Source organism: Cibotium barometz, chromosome 50 (genome assembly GCF_041138505.1).
Source record: "Cibotium barometz isolate CiBa-2024 chromosome 50, ASM4113850v1, whole genome shotgun sequence".
NCBI lineage: Eukaryota > Viridiplantae > Streptophyta > Polypodiopsida > Cyatheales > Cibotiaceae > Cibotium > Cibotium barometz.
The window spans coordinates 5,813,062-5,837,529 of NC_141095.1; the positions used below are offsets into that span (position 1 = coordinate 5,813,062).

General features: G+C 43.3%; 1 protein-coding gene across 8 annotated transcripts in view; it reads right to left on the reverse strand.

The window, feature by feature from the left end:
* Nucleotides 1–4,166: 4,166 nt before the first annotated feature.
* Nucleotides 4,167–24,468, reverse strand: part of LOC147609762 (GATA transcription factor 26-like) — a 69,081-nt gene continuing 48,779 nt past the window's right edge. For 4 of the 8 annotated variants that reach the window (XM_086787381.1, XM_086787378.1, XM_086787376.1 and 1 more), the window contains exons 6-8: nt 5,702–5,930; nt 5,326–5,461; nt 4,167–5,199 (exon numbers count right to left, since the gene is read on the reverse strand). In XM_086787381.1, coding sequence (XP_086643507.1) covers nt 4,673–5,199; nt 5,326–5,461; nt 5,702–5,930 — 892 coding nt within the window. In that variant the 3' untranslated portion in view covers nt 4,167–4,672. Of the gene's footprint in view, nt 5,212–5,325; nt 5,462–5,701; nt 5,931–24,468 lie in introns of all 8 variants that reach the window. The other 4 variants (XM_086787375.1, XM_086787379.1, XM_086787374.1 and 1 more) reach the window with 1 other exon arrangement.

The following is a 24,468-nucleotide window of genomic DNA, read 5'->3' on the forward strand; positions in this document are numbered from 1 at the left end:
AAAAAACATGAGGGAAATCTTGGTCTTTTAACCATGCAACGTGCCATCTCCATGAGAGATTTGTTCTTCCTCTTAGTCACACCATTTTGCTAAGGTGTATAAGGTATTGTGCATTGATGTTTTATGCCTCTTTTCAGCCATATATTCATGAAACTCCTGGCAATGATGAAAAAAAGACTTCACTCATGTCATAGCTCCACATCACTCATAGCACGTGTGGTAGTAACTGAACAAGCATTATGTACCAACCTCTCATACTTGTCCAACCTATAAAGACCATAGCTTAGTAGAGTACCAAACACCACAATGATGTCTCATCACTCCATTCGTAAACTCTACACATGCCATCAACAAATCTCACCACTAGGCCTCCCTAGCAATGACAAAGAATGATAGCAAGTTCTTTTTAATGCCTAGCCCCAAACGAGAGAGAGTGATTGTCCCACCATTCAGCAGTGATGAGAGAACAACCTTTACCAACTCCTTTACTGGATATGAGGAGTTATTTGTACATGTGATTGTCTCCTTGAGGAACAAACTCAAGTGAGAAAAATAAATCATGCTGAGAAGTAACGTGCTTGCTAGCACCACTAGCAAAGTACCAAACATGTTGATCAGGACAGATTGATCATAACTATAGTGCACAATGAATGCCTAATCATTATGTGCATGGTTCATTGGCTCCTTTTCAGCACTTGGTGTGCTGATGCATCATCCAATAGCTATGCTTTCCTTCTCTAGCCTTTTTCTATCTTTGTGAGGAGCTACTTCATTGCTTTTCCGTCACATATCTTCTACTTAATTCTCAAGGTTTATTATCCTTATATGGTTTGTAGTTATGTATTTGTTTTTAAAACATCCTAGGCTTTTATGTCCATTTTGAGACATGTTGAATTATAGTCATGATAGAATCAATGATGCTGGTGGAAAAACAAGAGCAGGATCTAGAGGAACCGTTTGTCTTACAGCATTTGATTCTAGCATTTGTTGTCCAACTTTCCTTCCATCCCAAATGATGTGGATCAACATTTGAGGTTGTGTTAGAAGCAAGATGTTTAATTCCTCCCAATATGACTGAACGCAGCACTAGCCAAATAGTGTTTCCCACAGCCTTAGCTCCAATACCTTGAAAGAAATACAAACTTTGTAAGCCTTAGCTCCAATACCTTGTAAGAAATACAAAATTTTGTGCATTCTCTTCCACGAGCAAAACTTAGCACAACTTGGAGATAAAAGGAGATGAATCATAATAATGAATCCATATATAGCCTGAAGTGGGGATCATCTCAAGTTGACCATTGTCAACCATCTTTGGTTGAGTGGAACTTGACCCAACCATATACCCAGCTTGGATGATATTAGATCACACAAGGAACATAAGATCTTGGTGTAGATTTTAAGCCCATCCAGGTTCATATGGTTGCTCTTTCATGCCCAAAAGTGTCCCAAGAAGGTCTCTTCCCCTTAACCCTTAGTGCAGTCAGCTATGGGAATATCAGCTTGCCCTCGCATGTGGCCTTCTTGGAAGTCTTGCAAACCTATCAGAACTGTCTCAAACTATATCTGACCATAAGTGGCACCATCCTAAGCCTAAACCGAGAATTTTCAAGCCTCAAGGACTCACCCAAGGACTTCCCCTTCTTATAAAGAGGGCCATACAAAATAGAGCAAGCGATACATGTGCATATAAAAGATAAGCATGGAGTATTGATTCCCAACAAATAAATATAGATAAGTGCTACCAACAACTACAAAGGATTCACTCAACATGGGAGAGTGCAAATCATGAGAGAATTGATTCCCAACAAATCTATATAAATAAGTGCCACCAACTTTAAAGGATTGACTTAATAACATGGGAGAGTGCAAATCATGGGACCATGTAACGAGGTAAATCATGAGGCCACATGAAGAGACAAATCATACATATCAATCCTTGAAATGTGAAGAAGGAAGATCAAAGATGAAGCTAAATAATGAAGAAACACCAAAATATTGGATAAAGAAGATCCTAGAAGCACCTACTAGCTCTCATCAATGACGCCTACACCTATTTAAGAACAAATGCTAGCTCATTTTGCATGCTTGAGATTCCCTAAGATCCAAGTTTTAGACTCTGAATTGTAACCTTCTAGGAAGATCAAGCACTCAATTGAGTTGATACTTTTGTACATTCTAAAATACAAGACATGAAATTTTGCAAACATTTATATCTATTATGTTCAGCGCATTGGCCTCAAATGTGGATACTCAGACATTTATGTCTTCAATTGTGTACAAAAAATTCCACAAAAATTTTCATCTACTATGTTTAGCACACTGGCACTCACATGTGCATACTCATACACTTGTGTCTTCAATTGCGTATATCTATTTCAAACCCTTAAAGATTGTTTCCAAGTTTTGATTTAGTACTTTTGTCTCTTTATTTGGTTGGTGATCCAACTATTGCACCTCAATGACACTTAAGAGAGTCCAAAAGTGAGTCACTCTTTGGTAGTGCAGCTAAAGTCCAAGTGTCTTCCTTCAAGACACATCAAACACAGTCCAAACAATATAATGTGCATGCCAAATGAGTTTTGCTTTGAGGATGGTTGGTTGGGATGATGGTGTAAAGGTGGATTATTTGGCATTATGTTTCAGAGAGAAGGATTGAGAAGGCAAGTTTCTTGGTTTTAGCATGAATGGGAGAAGTGCTAGGAACTTATGGTGGAGATGTGAAGTAGTGCCTTCTAACAATTCTTGAAAGCATTGCTAGATTGTGTTGGTTGTTCACACTGGTTAGCACATCTAACCAAAACGCATTGGTGGAATATTACATGGTGCAAAAAGAGGGAGAGGGAGTGTGTGTAAAATCATAGCTGCAACCTAAGCACATAATGCAAGATAATTGGAGGTTGCTAATGCCCAAGAAAAGGTTGCACACTACTTACTAGAGACTCCAAAGGTGGAGACAATGAAAGAGAGAGTCGTGAGGGAGAGGGAACACAGGATGAAAAAAGAGGAAAATGCACTCAAGCCTACATAGGATTAGCTTGCAAAATGGTCCAAAAAAGAAATTTGCTTTGAAAGATGGGGGGTGCTTGTTCAAGAAATGCATTGCAAACATGAAAAAATAGCTCCACTCCAAGACTAATAAACTTATGAACGAAGTGCTTCCCTAAAGGAGCTGCAAGAAGGGTAGGTTTCCAAATGTAGACAGCTTCAAGATGCATGGCCTGAATCCCTCGCGCTTTCTTTTACATTGTTTTTCAAAAAATGGAGACCATTCGTTCTTGTGGAACACCCAGCCTCTTTCATGGGCTCAACAGCTATATGTTACAGAAGTGCATCACCACATAAAAAACTTCTCGAGCTGTAAAAGAAAATGAGTTCTTAACTCATGGAGGAGAAATATAGACAGCCTGCATTCACTGAAGGTTCACAATCATGTTGGTTTACAAGAACAAACTGGTATGCTAAGAAACAGGTTGCCGAAAAATGGCTATATGCAAATTGATGCTCACTTTGAAGAAACAAAAAATGTGCTGCTCTTGAATTTTGAAAACTAGAACAAAAAATTTAAGCGGGTCAGAGCTTGGACATGAACTGGCAAGAATAGATTGAAAGTCGGAGATAACGAGTGAAGGAGGTGAAGTGGGGACGAACATAAATATCACAAAATCTTACTTTAAAATCCAAATGTGTCTTTGAAAAAATACCAATCATTACATGATGAAAACTAATCATAATTTGATTAAAAGGCCAAGATTGATTCCTTGCCCTTTGTGTCTTGTGCGATGCCTTGTCATGTAGTGTGTTTTTGCTATGATTTCTGGGTTGTTAAAAACATGGAGCCATGAATTACAATTGAGTAAACATGTAAAATTCCAACCATGATGTAACTATAATGATCTGACACATCAGCATCAGCCCCATGGATTCCAACCCCTGCTCTTGAGTTAGACAGAATCTGCTGTGAGAGAGTGTGGATTCGACGGGTGAGATATGCCCTTTGGCAGGCGATGGTGACGACGACGACCTTACATCAACTACAGATACCCTTCAGGAACTTGTGAACTTGAAAGGGCCTTCAAGCATGAAAATTCTAGAGTGAAAACAAGGAGTTTACCTTTTCAGGCACTTCTTATTTAAGACAACAAAAAGCAAATTCAACGCTCAAAAAGTTGTCCTAAATTTGTTCTGCATTACTAAAGAACAATCCAAAAATTACAAACTTTGCCTGTGCTGAGCTCTCTTTACTGATACAGTTGCAAAGAGCTGCAGCTACATTCCCTCAAAAAAAAGGTCAAAGGATATAAAATACGTGACATATCTTCAGTCTCATCATCAAGTGCTATGATGAAACTGCTTGTACTTTACTCACACAAATGCCTCAAAAGGCACCTAGAGAAATGTCTCTATTATTGGCTTTTTTCAATATGAAAAATATACTGTGGGGACAGGGTTTGGTCCCCACGACTCTCAAAAAGGGTGTTTACCACTGTGTGTCGACAGACTGTCATACGACAGATCCAGGTACAGTATCATACACTCTAACAGGTTGTAGCACACTACCCCTCCAATAAAGGGAGAAGGAGACACATGAAGCCAAAAGCCGAGCATATCCAAAAATCTGGGGACATATGCACATAACAGCGGCTCAGAGAGACAGTATCCCTGTATTTACTTCCTACAAAAAACTACCATTAACGGATCCTGCAGAGGGCGAGTTCCATAGAAATTCACTCCAATCCAAGTTTGCCTCACTCGGACTCGGCCAAGTGTTCTGTGTAAGTGTGTCACCATTTTTATCGTTTTGATTTGCATCATTTCCTGCTTCTCTTGGGGACAACTTGCTCCATACCGGCTGCTGCAGTAGCTCAGCTTGCTGAAAGGAAAGAGTGGAGGGGAGATCGAGCAGAATGTCGTGCTCTAGCATCCCGTATATAGGTGTTTCCATTGACTTGCAATGATTTGCAGGGCTTTTCCTCCCTTGATTTGAAGGGTAGAAGCTTTTGGCATTGGGGCGAGGATGATTCCTGCCTTCTCCTTCCACGCCATCATTTTTCACAGAGCTTCGTTTTTGTCTGCTGGTAGGCTCAGATAGCTGATGATCTTTCTGGAATGTAACATCTGAGAGCATGGACCATGAACTGATGGGTGTGGGGGCTTTACAATTAGTGCTTGGAACCGATAAAACAGGCGTTTCTTCCACTTCTGCATCAGCCACTTAACTCAATTAAATCCAACATGAATACATTCTCATAAGCAGCACACATGCACACAAGCGCACACGCACATTTGAAGATGTGATACAAGGTGGTGTCCACCACAAGATCTTACCACTCGTAACAGAGCCAAGAATACCAGCTGGCAGATTCTTGGCTGCCACAACATCAGGCGAAGAGGACAGCACATCTTCCCCCAATGCACTCAAGCCCTTCAGCTTTTCTTTCAAGTACTCCTTGCCTTGCATGATCTGATCCCCCCCCAAACAACAAGAGTTGGAAAATCTACCTAAAACATGTGCAAGAATTATGAGCTCTATTGAGGCTATGTACACGACATCATTAATGCTAACACAAGGCTTCCATCAAAGTTAATTTACATGAATTTTTGCTTCAAAGATTGGTCAACATACCCATTAGCCTGAAGACTTTTAAACACTAAGTAATGTTTTGACAGTAGAAACTCGAATAGAAGACCCGCGTTCCATTACCTTCGCGTAGTCCGTTGAACTCTTGCGTCTGCCCCGCTTCAAAATCTGGGAGCACCGTTCCATCCAGCCCGATGTTGTCAGGTCTGGAAGTGTTAGAAGTTGTTGATAGTGCTGCAACACTTTGGGACTCAGTCCCGACTCTAACGAGTCAAACATGCCCTCTGACAGCAGAGCTTGAAAACCCCTCAAAGCACTCTCAAATTGAGCACTGCTGAACATGGACTGCAGACTGCAAGGAGATTGATCAGGGTTAGATTTGAACAGAAGCTCTGGGCAATTTTTGCTGCCAGAAGCCATTCGAAGCTGCATGATCATGTGAATGAACTATTACTAGCATAGATGGAAATGTTATCCATGCAAGAACTTGGACCCATGCACAGCACACAAACACACTTTTTTTAATCTTTTTTTTGTGTGCATGCACTCTGCAGGAACGCATGTAAATACAGGTGTCTGTGATACAGAAACTTCACAAAAAAAAAAATCCATGAACAGTGGAGCAACTGCATGTAAAATGTACTAGTATACAATCTTGGGAGACAAGAAACAAGTGGGCTACCAAAATAACACAAATGTGAATGCAAAGAATGTCCAAGGTCTACCACATTTGATGTCGCATGCATCACGCATGTGACTGCCACATGGACATGCTTCTTACTTGCAGCCGCCTTCTAGGCGAAGTACGTGGTAGAGCATGGCATGTTTCAGGCTGTTTTGGCACCCCAATAGGTGCCCAAGACATGGACCACTAATTGGGACACAAGTTGGGCACAATAATATAAACACAATACACGGCCTTTTGGACAACTTTTTGGTGTCATAAACGGGCTGTCCGACCTAAAACAGAGAAGATGCATGAAACCCTATAAAATGGCAGTTTAGAGTTCATTTTAGGCATCTCTTCTCATCTTATTCTTGCACACACACAAGTGTTGACACCACTGGCTAGAAGGCAGTCCTCAAACTCCCACGCGCAAGCATCCGGAGATCACTACGAAGCTGTGAATCAGCAAGTCAACTATGCATCAGTAGATAGATATGCATAACTAGGTGTCTAGATTCACATTCATAAATACATCATGTAACATGTTCTACAATATACAGTAGATTAGCACTATCTCCTTCTCTATCGTGTCTTGCTCAGTTTTGATTAGCGTTAAACTCTCATGTGCTTATCGTGTTAATCATATATTTAAGTCTTTCCACTGCGTCACTCATGTGACACTTTGGAGGTCTATAAATAAAACCCCCCTCTCCTTGTTTAAGAGGTCTTCTAGCCAAGGGTGAGAAGAGAAAACCTCAAAAAGAAGTCTGAATGTTGTGGCCTGTTCCGGTCACTCCTAGAAACACAATCACAAAAGCTTACCTTTGCGAGCTACAACCGTCCTGGGGATCTTTCCAATGACTGCGCTCAGGCACACCGCTTCAAGAGCTCCACACCTCCGTGGGTAACAATTCCCATCACCGTCTCTTGCGAGCATTGTCACACCGTCGTGTTGGACTACGGGTCCTTGTCCCTCCTCTCACCTCAAATCACTCATAGACACTCACTAGCATGTATTAGAGAAGGTAATTAGCAAGAAGATTAGCCAGAACAAAACTCTATTGCACAATGGGAGAGTATGTTGCATTATGAGAAAAATTGACTTATATACAAGGCCATAAATGTTCACACACTTCACTGTGGCCGGCCGAGCGGTGCGCCCAAGGCTCATATGTAACCTATTGCTTATACAATGCTTAATCTCATAATACATGCATGAAGTACATTCACAGGGAATCCATTCGAGCTTGTTGCCACACGCTCTTGGAGCAAGAATCACCATAAGTACTCCATCAGATCATTTCCGAGCGCCCGTCCAAGTTGTAGATTCAGACAACGTTGCTTCATAGATTGATCATACATACTTTTGGTGCTTTTAGTGTCTCCGTCATTGCTATTTGAAGTAGAATTCCAATGGCAACTCCTGTTATCCCCAAAATGGATTAACATTGTTAGGTATTTCGGAGTCTCGTGTCCTGTATGTCCACCACGTATACCTATCACGATGTGTGTAACCATCTATATGTGTTTGTATAGGTGTTAACACCCCATGTATGTGTAAGTGTGCCTATATGTGTGTGAACACCCTCTTATTTGGATAAGATAAGTGTGTGCTATGTGTCATGTGTCATGTCCCCATATGTGAGTGAACACCCTCTTATCTAGATAAGATAAGTGTGTGCTATGTGTCATGTGTCATGTCCCCATATGTGAGTGAACACCCTCTTATCTAGATAAGATAAGTGTGTGCTATGTGTCATGTGTCATGTCCCCATATGTGAGTGTGATTTGTGTGAGTCAAAAGATAAGGTTTGCAACCTATAAAAGCATGCACTTGATGTACTTCAGATCATCACTAATCAAGCATTACTCTCTCTCTCTCTCTCTCTCTCTCTCTCTCTCTCTCTCTCTACAGTCAGCTTTCTTTTCTCACTCCACCATGGAGATCCATTCACTGCGCACTGGTTGCTACATGTCCTCAGCATCATTTGGTATCAAAGCTTGCGCGTCTTGCGCCGCCCTGGTGCTTAGTGTTCTCCTGGTTGTCCCATAGTTGTCTCCAAAACTCGTACCGCTCATGAGGTACGTAAAATACAGTATGGTACGAAACTATGCAAGCGAAACTAATGTGAAACTGTTTTTTTTTCTTTTTTATGCCCATTTTTTTAATGCCTGTTTTGTTTTACTATTTTTATGGGTATTTGGGCAATGGGGGCTTTCTACCTTTGCCACCTTCTCTTGACTTTGCATCTCTAAATGTGTACAAATATCTATTTTTCAAATGTTTTTTAAAGTGGACCGTATCGCTATCAAACTTATTTTTTTGAAATAAAAAGTCTTGCACCAATACCGTTTTTTCGTACCTTCGTACCTGACAACTATGGGTTGTCCCACGCTTTGTGTGCCCTGTACTAGTGTCTTCGACTAGTCACCACTCTGCCACCCATTTACGCCATCTCCGACCATTTGCGCCGCTTGGGTAGCAAACCCCATGATAGAGTGCTCGTCGTGCTGAGCTAAGCGCCGCCGCTCAGCCCGCCTCTCTATTAGTCACCCATACCTATTGTCAAACTTCTTCTTATGCCACTATGGCCCAGATGACTATTGATGAACTCTCGGGCGGTCCTAGTGACCAGATGGCCTTGAGAATAGTCTGAGAGAGTTCCTTCGGGATCCAGATAGGTCAGCATGGTTTTCGATGAAACCAGACAAGACAATCCATGAACAAGAGGATCATTACTTGTGTATTGTATACTGATGTATCTTTGAATTTCTTTGACTTTGCGTGCTGTTTTTTTTTTATGTGGACAATGCTTGGATTTATGGTATGTGATAGTCCATTGGGCTCCAGCCTACCTGGCCAATAACTGGAATACCCAGTAGATGCGAATGATGCATACATGTTTGTTGACTAGCTTCTATCTAGTTTTTGTAGCAAGTAAGTATGTATTTATTTTATCTAACACATGTGACAGGCCATGAAGAAGTACCATCAAGAACAAAGCTATTGGTCAAAGAAAAGCCATTGAGATGTTGCCATATGAGCATATTACACCATAGATTTGGGAAAAGACCAGATGCACAAGCTCACCAGATGGGGCTAGTACCTTGAAACATATGGATGTACATGATGTACTTGGAACATATGGATATGCTTAGAACTTATGGAACACTTGTGTTCCGCAATTGAGGACAACTGTGATATAAGAGGGAGGGAATGTAACTATTTAGCCCTCTGAACACCAGAGACGTGGAAAAAGACATGGGGACATGGACTATAAGGTTTGAACAAGAAAAAGCACCAGTCTTGGTCAAAAAGCAAAAAAAAAGCAAAAAGTCAAACTGGGTTGACCGCGAGCCAGGGACACCATTGGCACGAGGAGACTGAGCTAGACCAAAAAGCTAAAAGCCGCTTTTTCAAAAGCAACTCCAGGGCCAAAAAGCAAGGCCCTGAAGTTAGAAAAGCAAAGCTAAAGAACTTTGACAAAAGTTGAGTAATATTTTATTACTAAAAAGCAAAAGGGAAAAGCAAAGAGTAAAAGGCAAAAGCAAAGCATGGTAGCTTTTGGCAAAAAGCAAGACTTCCCATAGGTATAAGAGGAGCATGAACCCTTGTGTAACATCATGATTGAAGGGTGGTGAGTATCATCAAAGCTTGAAGGTCATCTTCTTCATCGTCAGCATGAAGATCGTAGAAGTGTGCGAGTAGATCATCATCATCATCAACAACACCATCATCACCAGATGCTGCTCGTATTCTTGAATACTTGCGCCACCTGACCCGTATGGTCCTCCTGTTGCAACCGCCATCTGCTGTTGCAGGCACCTTCAGCCACCCGTTTGCGCCACCTACACTCTCTCAGGGCTGTTTGTATACATCCAGGACCTCCACAAGGTCGATCGCTTGCATACATGGTCGCCTTTTCCTAGCGGGTTTTCAAGGCTGATCGCTTGCAAGGAAAGCGCACATGTGCTGATTGTTGATATCTGAGGCTCCCGGACTGAAAAGCATCCTTCTTACATGCTGTTTTTGACTGAAGCACTGATCCACAGGGCTGGACAGAGCTGTAAACAGCCGCCTATGGCAGCATGCACGCCTACATTGGTTTGTCGCATGTTTGTACACATGCTTAGTTCGTACGAAAGGTACGATACGGTACAATACGATAAAATACGGTACTAATTGGTACCTTAAAATTTTTTGATGTACGGTACGATATTAGTACGTTTTTTTTTACAAAATACTTCCTAAACTTAAAAATTGTAGACAAGAAGTTACAAAATAGTAGAACCATGAACATAATGTCATCATGCCATTAGAGTACAAAATTGGTACAAAAGGATAGGCCAAAAACTCATGGCATGGGCGACCGCCAACATGCGTACATACATGATACTACATACTACAATACATCATCAATGGGCTAGAAGGAGATAGATGCCCAATGCCTAGCTATATAAACATATCAAAAGTCTACATCATCACCAACATCATCAACATGATCACTACTAGAGTGTCCATCAAGAGAGTTCTCTGAAGAGGACTCTTCGAAGGTGGACGAGACACTCTGGGGATCATTCTCGCTAAGTAGGTTGCCATCATCATCAAACAAGGCTCTCTAGGTAGTGGGGTATCATCATGAGGGGGCAATGGAATATCATCATGAAGGCGGGGATTGGAGCTCGAGGATCCCCGCCTCACATACGTGCGTAGGCCACCCTCTGCCGATGTCGAAGGCGGGAGGCCTATGAACTCCAACTGCTCGGTCCCGTCCATGCTGACTCCTGGTGCTGCGAGTATCGCTCACTATAGAGCTCCATGAAGATTGCCTCCTCCTCCTCATCAGGTTGTTGATTGACACTTGCAAAGTTTTCACTCGTCAACGTGAAAGTGTCAACATTGACCTACACATTAAGGCACAAAAGTTAGAGTCTGTATACAAAACTTAAAAGTTATGAGTCATGACAAGTTAGAGTCTAGACTTGTCACTTACCTGCTTGGGACTACCCATACTAAGAATGCCCTGCATCATGCGCAAGTTAGTGCGGCAGTAGACCAACCGCTCCAACTGTCGTGTGCTCAGTCGATTGCGTATCCTCGTGTGTATGAGAGAATAGGAACTCCAGTTCCTCTCACATGCACCCGTAGAACAATCCTGGACTAGGACCCTTAAGGCTATGGGTTGGAGATGCTCTAGTCCATACCCAAAATTGTCCCACCAAAAAAGGGGCTTCACAAGTGACTCCCTCCTCCAGCAAGTGGGAGACAAAAAGGAGGTTTGTCCTCTCTGATCAACATAGCAGCCCAACTTCTCTAGAAAGGCATTGTGCTCATCAACTGGCACAGCACGAAGCATATATGCATCCCGATCTTGTCGAAGCTCCCTATCGGTGCAAACTACTGGAGACTTGTAGGCTGGATGTACCAATGCTGCAAACCCGTGGATTGGTTTGTGCATCCACCTCCATCTCTTCTGTGCAATCTCCATGATTTGTGCTCGCTCGTCAAATGTAATGTCTGTGCAAGCCTCCAACTCCACAAGGGCAGCTCTAAAGAAGTGGACAAGAAGGCCCATGGTGGACCCCTCGCAATCTGTCATCCGCAAGAGCCTATAGAATGGAGTCATAGCAATGACAATTGCTCGGACTCTAGTCCAAAATCTCTCCTCTAGGCAAAAGTGTTGCATGGCTTTGGCCTCTTCAGTGACGTGCTCATCCCATTCGTTCCACATGGTGGAAACAACTGTCTGGCGAAGGGCGGGCCTCACATCGTATAGACGCTCCAAAACCAGCCACATGTAGGCAAAGCGGGTGGCCGATGGCTTCTTCAAGTCAAGCCTGCTATGCTCACGAAACATAGCAAGCACCTTCACCTTTAGCATGAAGAAGTTGACAATAGATGTAGCTTGTTGCACAATCCTCGTCACCCACCCGAGCTTCGCCACATCCTCCATGAGTAAGTCAATGCAATGACTCGCACATGGAGTCCACACAATGGTGGGGAATTCCGTCTCAAGCAAGCGGCCCATGCGTCGACAATTTGATGCATTGTCGGTGATGACTTGCACCACGTTTTGAGCCCCAACCTACATGGTAGATAAATCATATGAGTTGAGGGCTTTGCATAAATGACAAAATCAGCCACACTTAAGTAAAATAATGCTTACCTCTATGATTGCTTGCCTAATATGGCGGTAGATGAAACTCCTGGTATCCAGGAACACGCCCAAATTCACCTTTTAGGAACGTGCATGTATACTCATGGTAGTCAACCCACAAGACTATATAACTATCAACTCCATTATGCATAGTATGGACTAAATACTACGACATCCCCACTAACGTCATCAGTGCCCAATAGTGGGTGTAGAACTGTGTATCAAGATATGCTCTCACACGCGCACTCCACACACACACATAAGAGTATATATTCACACAAATCCCTTCGTACTGAGTTTCTGTCAAACCTCCGGAGATGCAGGGTAGACTCAGCCATAATCAAGCCTAGCACTAAGGGAAGTAGCAAATAGAAAGAATTAGTACAGCAAATAAGTAGTTGATAGGGCAAATGCACCGCTAAAGATAGAAAGAATGAGCACAAGCCTAGCTCTAAGGGAAGTAGCACATAGAAAGAATTAGTACAACAAATAAGTAGTAGATAGGGCAAATGCACCACTAAAGATAGAAAGAATGAGCACAATATCCCTGTGGTGTGCTCGGCATCAGAGATCTCGTGCCTCGACATCAACATCGATATCGACTTGGATATTCTACATCAGCATATTTGTTTGCTTTTGTATTCATTGTTGCATTGATCTTGGCCAACGTGCCCATGGATTGTTCTTGAATAAATTCCTGAAAGGGGGTGGGACCTGTTCCCCGCTCATTGTGGTGTAATGTGCAAAGATCTCTATTTCTTTTCCCTTCTCTATATCTTTATCTCTTGGACACGTGGTTGAATCTGTCATCACTGCATGCCCCGCTGGGCTTACAGCTGGTGGATTCTCTTCAAAGATAGCTCCATAGTCGCCTACAACTTATGCACAGTTTTGCCCACCGTTTGGTCACGTCAGTCAATTTGTCCGCGCAATCTTGTGGACACAATTCAGCTTGTATTCATTTCTCCAGAAGAAATAAAGCAAATACTCCTACTTGCAGCGGGAGGCCCTTCAGTGGGTAATTGGGACCCCATCTGGTGTAGTCTCGACTACATCTTTCAGTTCATGTATGCTGTTTAAAGGATTGCTAAAGACTCACTAAACTCGGGTATAAAGAAAAGGCCTCATTGCTTCACACGGTCCTAGCTTGACGTATGCTACATTGGTATCAGAGCTTGGGACGTAGGGTGAGAGCATCTTGTGGGGATGGTAAAGCTGAGATCGGGGAAAACCACTCGCCCATCCACCATGGCATCAAGCTCCGAAGACATTCCAAAAGAAGAACCATTTGAAGAAACGCTTCCGCAAAAAGAAGACGAAGACTACCAAAAGTTAAAGGAGCAGATAAGGCAAGTCCAGATTCAACTCGAAAGAGTCCACATTGAACAAAAAACTGGTAGAATTACAAGCAACCTTGGCCAACAAGAGACACCCAAAGAACAAAGTTCCTCAATGGAGCAGTGGTGTCAATGGATGATTGAAAAAGAAGAGCGAGACCGTGAAGCAAGACTGGCTGAACAACTCGCAGAGAAAGCCAAACGCAAGGCCAAAGAGGAGCGATTGCGGGCAGAGCTCGAAGCAAAGGCAAACCACGAGCAACAGGCCCGAGAAGACTTGAGGGACCACTTCCACAAAACCCTGTGGACTACGGTAACTTCTTTCACCCCTTCTCACTCCTCCACAACCCCAGCCATAGCCTCAACAACCGTCATCCGTGCCTCACTGAACTTCACCAAGTACAACGGCAAGTGTGACCATTCGGTTGTGACCCAATTCATCCACCAATTTGTTGCCCATTTTCCATTTTCCAAGATCACAGACCCCCAAGATAAAGTTCATCTGGCAGCTTCACACCTCACAAGTGATGCAGTCACCTTGGTGGCAATATTGGTCCCGTTTGCACACATCACTACATTGGCTTAATCGACTACGATTGGAACATCTTCGTGTCCGATCTGAAGACAAGGTTTCTACCTCCCCACTTTATGACCAATCTCGAAGACGAGTTCTACAAACTTACCCAGAACAGTTTCCTGTGCTCACCTACTCCAACAAAGTGATCACATCAGCTCAACAGTTGGGGAAGTCCGAGGAGGAGAAGCTGAAGTAGTTCATTCGAGGATTGGATCCAAACATTCGGTTCCCCGTTCGAAACTTCGAACCCCAGAGTTATGATAGGGCTTTGACTTTTGCGCAGAACCATGAGATGATGCTCAATGGAGGCAAGCCCAAAACTGCTCCAGTCAACCCCAAACCCCAACAACAACAGACGTAGACCACTCAGCAGAACTAGGCGTCTAACCAACAGTCAGGTAAGGGGGCATCCAACAACAAAGACTAGAAGAAGAAGAGCCAGAATAGCTCTTCTACACTGGGAAGGAGCGACAAGATGGGAGTCCCATAGTCACAAAAAACCCTGTTTCTAACTTTTGAAACCTCGAAACTTCAAAACAGTTTCAAAAACCCTCGAAACTTCAAAACAGTTTCAAAAACCCTCGAAACCCTCTACAATACAACAGTTTTGCCCAAATTTCAAGTTTCGTTTTCTTTCTTCTTTTATTTTTATTTTTATGTTTTTTAGGTTTTTTGACGTTGCCCTCTTGATCCAAACATGCTCTTGGAACTTGCCAATAGGCGGTTGCAAGGGAAAATCATGTCCATGTGCAACTCCCCTTGGTCTAAAAAACCTCAAAACTGAAAGAAAATCATGTCCCTGTGTAACTCCCCTTGGCTACATACATATCCTAAATTGATGATTCTTCTGTCCCACTGAAAAACGCTTAGAGAACTACATTCTAATGACCCACAGCTTGCCCTTCGTTGCATTGGATTCGTCCATAGTTGTTTCTCGTACGCGTACGAACAGGTTCGTACGGTACGGTTCGTACGGTACGAATTCGTACGGTATCGTACGGTACGAGTTTTTTTCCCCCCCCAAAAATTTATTTTTCCTTGAAATTTTTTTTTCCAAATGCTTAAAAAAATATAGAAACCCTGCTTTACGAAGATCCCAAATGCTTGCAATACTTCGCAACTTTTGTGTCCACTCAGTATTCCATATGGGGTTGTTGAGAGACCTAAAAAATCTGGCGAGGTAGACTGGTAGTGTACACTTGATTGGTAGGATGAGAGAATCTTGTTACATCACTTGGGGATCCCTGGTATAGGTAGGCTAGACAATTAGATTCTCAAGTTATGTACGAGGGAGAAGATTTGGACATGGCCATTTTGATCTAGAGAGGAGTCCCTAAACTTATCACCCTAGATGCACTCCTCGTATTTGTGCAAGGACGGTCCCTTAGTCATAAACGCTACACTGGCAGACCTTTGGTATTGCATTACCCATCTAGGTTCTTTTTTGGAGACAATCGGGAGATCCAACCGGGAGAGACACATATCCATGTTCTGGTTCCTCAAGCATTGTAGACTCCTCCCCTCCCAACCTTCCCTCACATTCAAGCTTGAAGCTCCATAGGTTGTAAGTGTAAAAACTAAAAACCGTATTTTATCGTACGGTATCTGAAAATTTCATATCGTACCAAAAATTCCCGTATGGTATCGTATCGTATGGTATCGTATTTTCGTACCGTGACAACCATGGATTCGCCCATTCGAAACGTATGTATATGTATGTATATATACGTACGTATATATACATACATACATATATACATATATACATATATACATATATATATATATACGTATATTTAAACGATCCTCCGTTGCACTAGATTCGTCCATTCAAAACCTTCAAAACGTATGTATATGTATTTATATATATATATATATATATGTATGTGTGTGTGTGTGTGTGTGTATATATATATATATGTGTGTGTGTGTGTGTGTGTGTGTGTGTGTGTGTGTATATACATATATATGTATATATATATATATATATATATATATATATGTATGTATGTATGTATGTATGTACGTTATATATACACACACATACACATATATATACATATATACATATATTTACATATATACATATATATACATATATATATATATATATAAATTTTTGAAACCTATAAATTTTTTTTAACGCCGTACGAAACCTTTCGGAAAAAAACCTTCGAAATGTCAAAACCTTAAAACGTTTCTTGTGACTATAAGATGGACCAAGAAGACACCTAAAGAAAAGATCAAGCAGGGTCTTATTGGAAGATTTCGACAATCATATGAGAAGGAGTGCTACTTCAAAGAGAACTACTGTTTTTTCTACCACCACACGGGACATGCAAAGAAGGATCGTTCCAAACAGCAAGCGGGAAAAGGCAAACAACAAACCTCAACAATGGCTACCGCCACAGTTGTACCACCCCCTCCACCATTGAATGTAGCACCCACAGTGGTATTCAATGATGAGCAAGAGGGCGGAGTTGAGGAGCTTCAGAAAGGTCTTATCAGAGCTTATGGCACAACGAAGGGGCAACAATTTGTTGCTCTCTTCAACATGGGCAGTTCTGAAGATGCCATCTCTCCGCAGTTGGCGACCAAGATGAGATGTGCCCTAGTGCCTTATCATTTGGACGTGGACTGGTTCACTCCCAATCTGCATACCCATATCTCCTAGAAAGCTCAACAGTTCACCTTCACAGTCCAGAAGGCCCAATTTAGAGGGATTTCATCGTCTCGCCCCTCCTCAAGTGTGACATGATCCTAGGGATTCAGTGGTTCTACCAGTATGCACCCATTTCTAATTGGAGATAGGACACCTTCACGATCGTTGAAGGTTTGCCTGAGCCTATTATCATCCGCGGGAATCGGAGCATTCAAGGTATTCCGCTCATTTCTCCCCTCTAGGCTAGCAGAGCTATCAACAAGGGAGCACAATGTGCGATGATCTATGTATAGCAGATATCGACATCCACCGCGACTCCATTAGAGTCACCGATGACAGGACGACTCCACCAGTTTTAGGACATCATGTTGCGGGATTATCTCCCACCCAAACCCCACCCTCTCGTCCAGAAGACCATTGTATCAATTTGGTACCTAGAGCTGAGCCACCCAATAAGTTTCCGTATTGTCTTTCCAAGGCATTTGAAGCTAAGTTGGAGATGCAACTCGCGCAATTGCTTAGGTCTGGTTTCATCAGGCCTTTATCGTCTCCATTTGCCGCACTAATTCTTTTTTTGCAAAAGAAAGATAAGACCGCACGTCTCTGTGTGGATTACTGAGTCTTGAACAAGATGACAATCAAGAACAAGTTTCTCATGCCAAGGATAGAGTACATTCTCGAAAGACTCAACGATGCTAAGTACTTCATAAAGATCGACCTCAAAAGCCGCTATCATCAAGTCAGAATCTTCGAGGCCGATATCCCGAAGACAGCCTTTCGAACAGAGCGAGGTCATTATGAGTTTGTGGTCATGCCTTTTGGCTTAACCAATGCACTGGCTACCTTCAACAAGATGATATATGAACAGAGATGAATTCAAGAACATGCCCAAATTCACCTTATAAGAAAGTGCAATTTATAACCTCATCAACTCCATCATGCATAGTATGGACTAGATACTACGACATCCCCACTAACGTCATCAGTGTCCAATAGTACGTGTAGAACTTTATGCTCCCACACACACTCCCCACGTGCACACACACACACACACACACACACACACACACACACATAAGAGCATACATCATACGAAGGTCTGAGGACTGAGTTTCTGTCAAAGCTCTAGAGATACATGGCAAACTCAGCCATAATGAAGCCTAGCACTAACGATCAACAAATAGAAAGAATTATTACAACAAAAAGGTAGTTGATAGGGCATATACAGCACTAAAGATGGAAATAATTAACACTATCAATTGGTTGCAACTTGGATGAGAACTTCACAATGTGAAATTTGCATGTCCACTAATATAGCATAAAGATATACCTAGATGAATCCAAGAACATGCCCAAATTCACCTTATAAGAAAGTGCAATTTATAACCTTCAACAAGATAATGTCTGGAGTCTTCGCCGTACTCATCGGTAAATCTCTATTCATTTTTTTTGGATGACATTCTTATTTTTTCTACCACTGCAGAACGGCACGAGAAGGATGTGCAAAAGGTCTTGCAAATTTTGCAAGATAACGAACTCTTGATCAATGCGAAGAAGAGCATATTTGGAGTTCAAGAAATCCAGTACTTGGGCTACGTGATCGGATCCGACGGAATTCGCCTTCAACAAGATGATGTCTCGAGTCTTCGTTGTACTCATCAGTAAATGTCTATTCATTTTTTTGGATGACATTCTTATTTTTTTTGCCACTACAAAACAACATGAGAAGAATATGCAAAAGGTCTTGCAGATTTTGCAGGATAACGAACTCTACAAAAATGCGAAGAAGAGCATATTTGGAGTTGAAGAAGTCTAGTACATGGGCTACATGATCGGTTCCAACGGAATTCGCCTTGACCCTTAGAAGATAAAGACAATCCTCGTTTGGGACGTTTAGAAGACAGCCCAAGAGATACAATCCTTCGTGGTCTTTGCCAAGCATATAGCTTGCATATGGATCGGTTTAACCTTGCAGCTTTATTGACAGATTTTGCTCAAGGAAATGACGACTTGAAGAAAGGTTTCAGTCACAGGTAAGGCTTTAGAGGCGTTCTTTGCTCTACAAAAGGCGGCTTCCAAAGCACCAATCCTCAAACTCGCATCATGGGATGATCCCTTCGAGGTGATCACAGATAATCTCACCATTGGAGCAGTATTACAACAAGAAGAAAGACCCATGGTATATTACAACAGGAAGTTGAATGATGCAGAAAGAACTATTCTATCTATGACAAAGAGTTGCCAGGGATTATCAGAGCCTTGAAACAGTGGAAACCTTTTCTTTACAGAAGGGAATTTACTGTGAAGACAGACCACCAAGCCTTAAAGTGGTTTCAGACTATGCCAAGTGCCTAGTGAAGCGATAGACAACGCCAATGGAGTCATTTGTTCCAGCAGTTTGGCGGAATGATTAGTAAAGGATGGTTGGCTCTTTTACAAGAGTCAACTATGTGTTCTCACAGAGAAGAGACCGGCAACTCCTCCATGATGCCCATGATTCACTTGTTGGTGGTCATCGCAGGATCAATAGTGCTTTGGAGAAGTTAGAAAAATAATTTTATTGCCCGAAGATGCGCAGGAATGTATACAACTATGTTTCCGCATGTCCCATATGTCAAAAAGTGAAAGTACCTCACACCAAACAAGCAGGGTTGCTTCAGCCATTGCCCATTCCTAAGGGTCCTTTTCACGACATTTCGATGGATTTCGTTTGACCACTTCCCACATCTACTGGAGCTCGAAATACTCTGTGTATGACGATAGTTGACAGATTCAATAAATTTTGTATGCTTATACCATGCAAACAAACGGCCACAGCAGAAGATATAGCCGAGCTCTTTCTCCGGCATTGGTATCCAGTACGTGGTTTGCCACGGACTAATACTTCAGATCGGGATCCAAAGTTTACATCTCACTTCTGGTGAGCTCTGTTCGACAACTTTGGTACCGAATTGCAATTGTCCAGTACATTCCATTCTCAGACCGATGGGCAAACAGAGATTTACAACCACTTGGCTTTCGATGTGCTTAAAGCGTACTGCCATGATCAGCAGTCGAAGTGAAAGCTTTATCTTCCGTTGGTGCACACGATTCTCAATGACACATTGTACATGTCACATGCACTCTGCACTCAGTGACAAACTGGCTCATCATTAGCAGTGCAACATTTGTACATTATTAGAACCCAGTGTAGGATGATATTTGTCGTACGCCGTGACCCCATTGTACATCCTCAGTCCAGGATAAGTCAGGCACGAGCTACGTAGGTCATTCCTCAGCCTTAGCGGGTCAGTCAGTCAGTCAATCAAGTCCCTTAACCCACTTGGAGAGAATCATTCATGCATGTAGAGTCAGTAGAAGCCTTAGGGTTTGCATCAGAAAGCACTCTGCATCCTGCATAATATGCATTCATATGCCTGTGCATCATTTAGAACATTTCAGAAGCCTTAGGAAATCTACTAGGATTTATCTGGTATTTTTCCAATATTTTATGGTATTTATTTAGCATTTAATGTCATTTATAAACATAAAGTTTATTAAATTATGACCAGCCAACTTGACCAACCCCTATCTAGTATAAATAGGCTTGCATAGGGCTTAGTTCTACATTCAGTCCTCAGAATCCAAGCACCTCATATCCTCAGCCCCAGGAGCATCCCCGCCTACAGCCATAGTCTCATCCAGCCCTTGGAGCTTCTGCGTTTGCTTCTCCAGCCCTTGAGAACCTGCGTTTTTGCTTCAGTCAACCCTAGCAGTCCAACGCAGCAGTACAGCAATCCTTGTACCTCAACAAGGCAGTTCAGTAGATCATTCACCAGTTCAGCGGTCCCTACATACCATAGGTGCAGCCATACAGTACCTCCACAGGCCCAATTCAGCAATCATATCTGCGTTTTTCTGCATACCTCTCAGCCGGCCTAAGTATAGTTCTCTAGAGCCCTGCCTTTACAGTTCTACAGCAGTCCAGCCCTCCGTTACAGTCCAGCATCAGTTCTACAACAGTATTCTGCCTTCTGTGCATCATCCATACATGCTACAGTCATCTGCTGAAGGTAACATATCATTCATAAGCATTTACAGCATAGTTACATAGCTTAGAACAGTCCACCGCAGTCCTTTCTCAGCCTCAGGTGTGCAGCCCTTCCTCAGGCCCTTGGGAAGAGTGCATAGGCTCGCGATCAGTTCATTGAGGTGTTTCTACAGCCGTGTACAGTTCAGCCAGGCTTCCGATCCTCCAAGATCTTGCGTTTGGCTTATCTACAGTCCACAGTCATTCTCTCTAAAGTAATAAAGCAAATACTATCTCGTTATTGGGATAGGGGGCCCTTCAGTGGGTAATACGGGACCCAATCTGGTGTACAGTTCTCATATATCTCTCTCTCATCTCTTTAAAGTTTGAAGTATTAAAGTGGATTGCTAAACTCACGAAACTCAGGATACAAAAGACGGTGTGAGCATTTGTGTGACAGGATCTTCCAATACAAAGGCTTCCGCTGCATATTACAGTACACACTTATCAAGTGTTGGCACAACTCCTTATGAGACAACCTTTGGTCGAAGATCCGCATCCCTTCTCAAGCGGATGACATCTCCTTCCTTGGAAGCCAACAAGACATTAGAAAGATTTTCCGCCATCATTGAGTCAGCCAAAGAGCACCTTACCAAAGCTCAGGAGGCTAATACAAGACAGGCAAATAAGTCAAGGAGAGATGTCACCATTTGGCCATCCAATTGGTCCACCCGTGTTTTCTCATTATGTGTGTACATTGGATTGACGTCCATGGCAGTTGCATATGCCGGGGATTGATGCCACTCATGTGATACTATGGACTTGGCTTTCCATTGGGACTTGTGCCTGTGTACATACCCTAAAATGCCTAGAGAATTGGTCTTCCACTGGGTCTGGTACCTCATGTACTTGCCTGGAGCAAGTCTATTTTGGTATAGTTTCATGAACGGGGATATCGGCAACTTCACGCCATGCAAGAGTACCTTATGTAGCCCGTGAAGGATACAATGCTTATGGCAGTGGCCAAAATGTATGTCAAATGCCATTGCTGGCAGAAAATGTGCATGCACAACACATGCAACATGAGCTGCAATTTTCTATTGGTGCAGGTATTTCGCATATCTCTAATGCCACTCATGCCTTCGAGTGTGCTCGTGGAGAGAAGCTATGGGTGAAAATGCACCAATGTGTGTTGAGGGGCCAGCCATGCCTCATGCTTAGAGGGCACATGTTGTTGGAATACGTAGCGGATATGAGACAAACTGCTGAGAGCACAACGTAGCAAGACACCAACATGAAGATGAGCAAACGCAAGAGAAGCACCAGCAAGAGAAAACGCTGAACTCTGTGTGGAAGAGAAAACACGGGAGAGAGAAAGTGAGGCTGTGTGAACTTTGCACTATATACAAGATCCGGTACAATACCCAATAGAAAGTGTGGGGGGCAAGGGGCCATTTTATATGGCCCCAGGCTGCTGGTCGGCCAGTCTAAAATAGGCCGACAATATGCTCACAACCAGCAGATGGAGTGCTCACGACCAGCAACACCCTGGTCCGCCAGGTCTCAGCAGTCGGCCAAGCCTGCACATCAGGTCGGGTAGCAAACAAGCCAGTCCGCCAGCAACAGAATCAGCCGACAGCCCTCCCACACCCAAGAAAATGGGAAAAATACATGGAGAGTGAGGAAAAATGGGGGAACACCAAAACTGGGTGGGCACACCCACAACAGAGGCCCTGGTGTAATGTACAGACACGAGATGAGTGCTAACACCCCCTCTCAACTCCTAGATGTGGAACCAACCCCAGGGAGCTGGAGTGCCGCCGGAGCATAGCCTGGGGTAGAGACTTCGTGAAGAGGTCCGCCGCATTGTCCTCCGTCGAACAAAACTCTAGCAAGATGTCATCAGCAAAAACTTCTCAAGAACAAAGTGACTCTGGATGACCGTGGGTTACTCTTCTAGAAACCCAATCTCGCCAAGTAACCTCTGCAACTGCACCACCTTGCAGGCAGCACCACAAGCAGCCCGGTACTCTGCCTCTGTAGAGACGATAAGGCAATAGTTGGCTGCCTCTTCTAGAAACCCAATCTCGCCAAGTAACCTCTGCAACTGCACCACCTTGCAGGCAGCACCACAAGCAGCCCAGTACTCTGCCTCTGTAGAGACGATAAGGCAATAGTTGGCTGCCTCTTACTACTCCATGAAACAGCTCCTGAGCCGAGGGTAAAACTGTAGCCTAATGTAGATTTCCTCGTGTCTGGATCTCCTCCCCAATCTGAGTTATTCCAACCGTGGAGACTGACTGCATCCGTCGTTCCCCCTCGAGGATCACAGCAAAGTCCAAGCTCCTTCATACGTTGCAAAAACCGCAAGATCCGCAATCCTGTGTCCCAATGAGTCTTCAAAGGCGTCTGCAGAAATGAGCTCAACAGCCCCACCGGGAAGCTCAAGTCCAATCTGGTGTTCAGCAACCAAATCAATGAACCAAACCACTTCCGAAACAAAGAGGCATCAACCTGCTCACAAGGATCATCAACTGTAACGTTGGTATGCCAAAATGCTCCTCAAACTCCACTCGTACACCAATCTTCCAAACCTCATGCACTGACAACAGATGAAAAACCAAGAGATGGGACAAAAAGAACCTGAGAGGAATGCTTCCCCCCTCTGCCATCGAGAACGATCTATAACATGCCTTCACTGTGAATAGGGATAGTGGACTCATCACCAGTCAAGATGTGACCTACGTGTCTCCGAAGATCCAGTAATAACTCTCATGAAGGAGTCATGTGCCTGGAAGCACCACTATCTAGAATCCAATCTCAAGTGTCCCTAGCAGTGAGTCCAATAGCCTCCCTGCTCGAAGAAGATGAAACGCCGGTGTCCAAAATCTCCAAGTGCACAAAAGCTGGAGTCTTTACGGTTACTGCTAAGGAATCTTCACCCTTCTCGGTGATCTACTTAGGACATTTTCTCCAATAATGGCCTCGCCACAATTGTTATGGGTCCCCTTTGCCTTCAAGGTGTCACGATCCACGTCGGGCTCCTGCTCGGAAGACTTCTCTCCTGTGTGAAGACTTCCCTTTGCCCTTACTACGGCCTTGCAATCGCTGGCCAGTCGAGGCCTCAGAACCTCCGTCCTGTGGAGGGTTTAAAAAACACTCTTCCTGGTCCAAGACCATAGGCACAAGCTCCTCCCATGTGATGGTGTTGAGCCTGCCACTGGTGATCAAAGAGGAGTAAAATGCTGAGTACTGAGAGGTCAGATGAGACAACAAAGTGATGGCCATGTCCTTTGAAGATATCTCTTTCCCAGCCTAAAGAACCTCCTACTGAAGAACCTGCAACTTGTTGATGTGCTCCCGCATCGTCAACAACTTTGCAGGATCCATCACCCGCATCTGAACTTCCAAGAAGATCCGCTTCATGGGTGATACCCTGTTATACAGAGAAGCCAAATGCTGCCAAATCCCTCTGGCCAG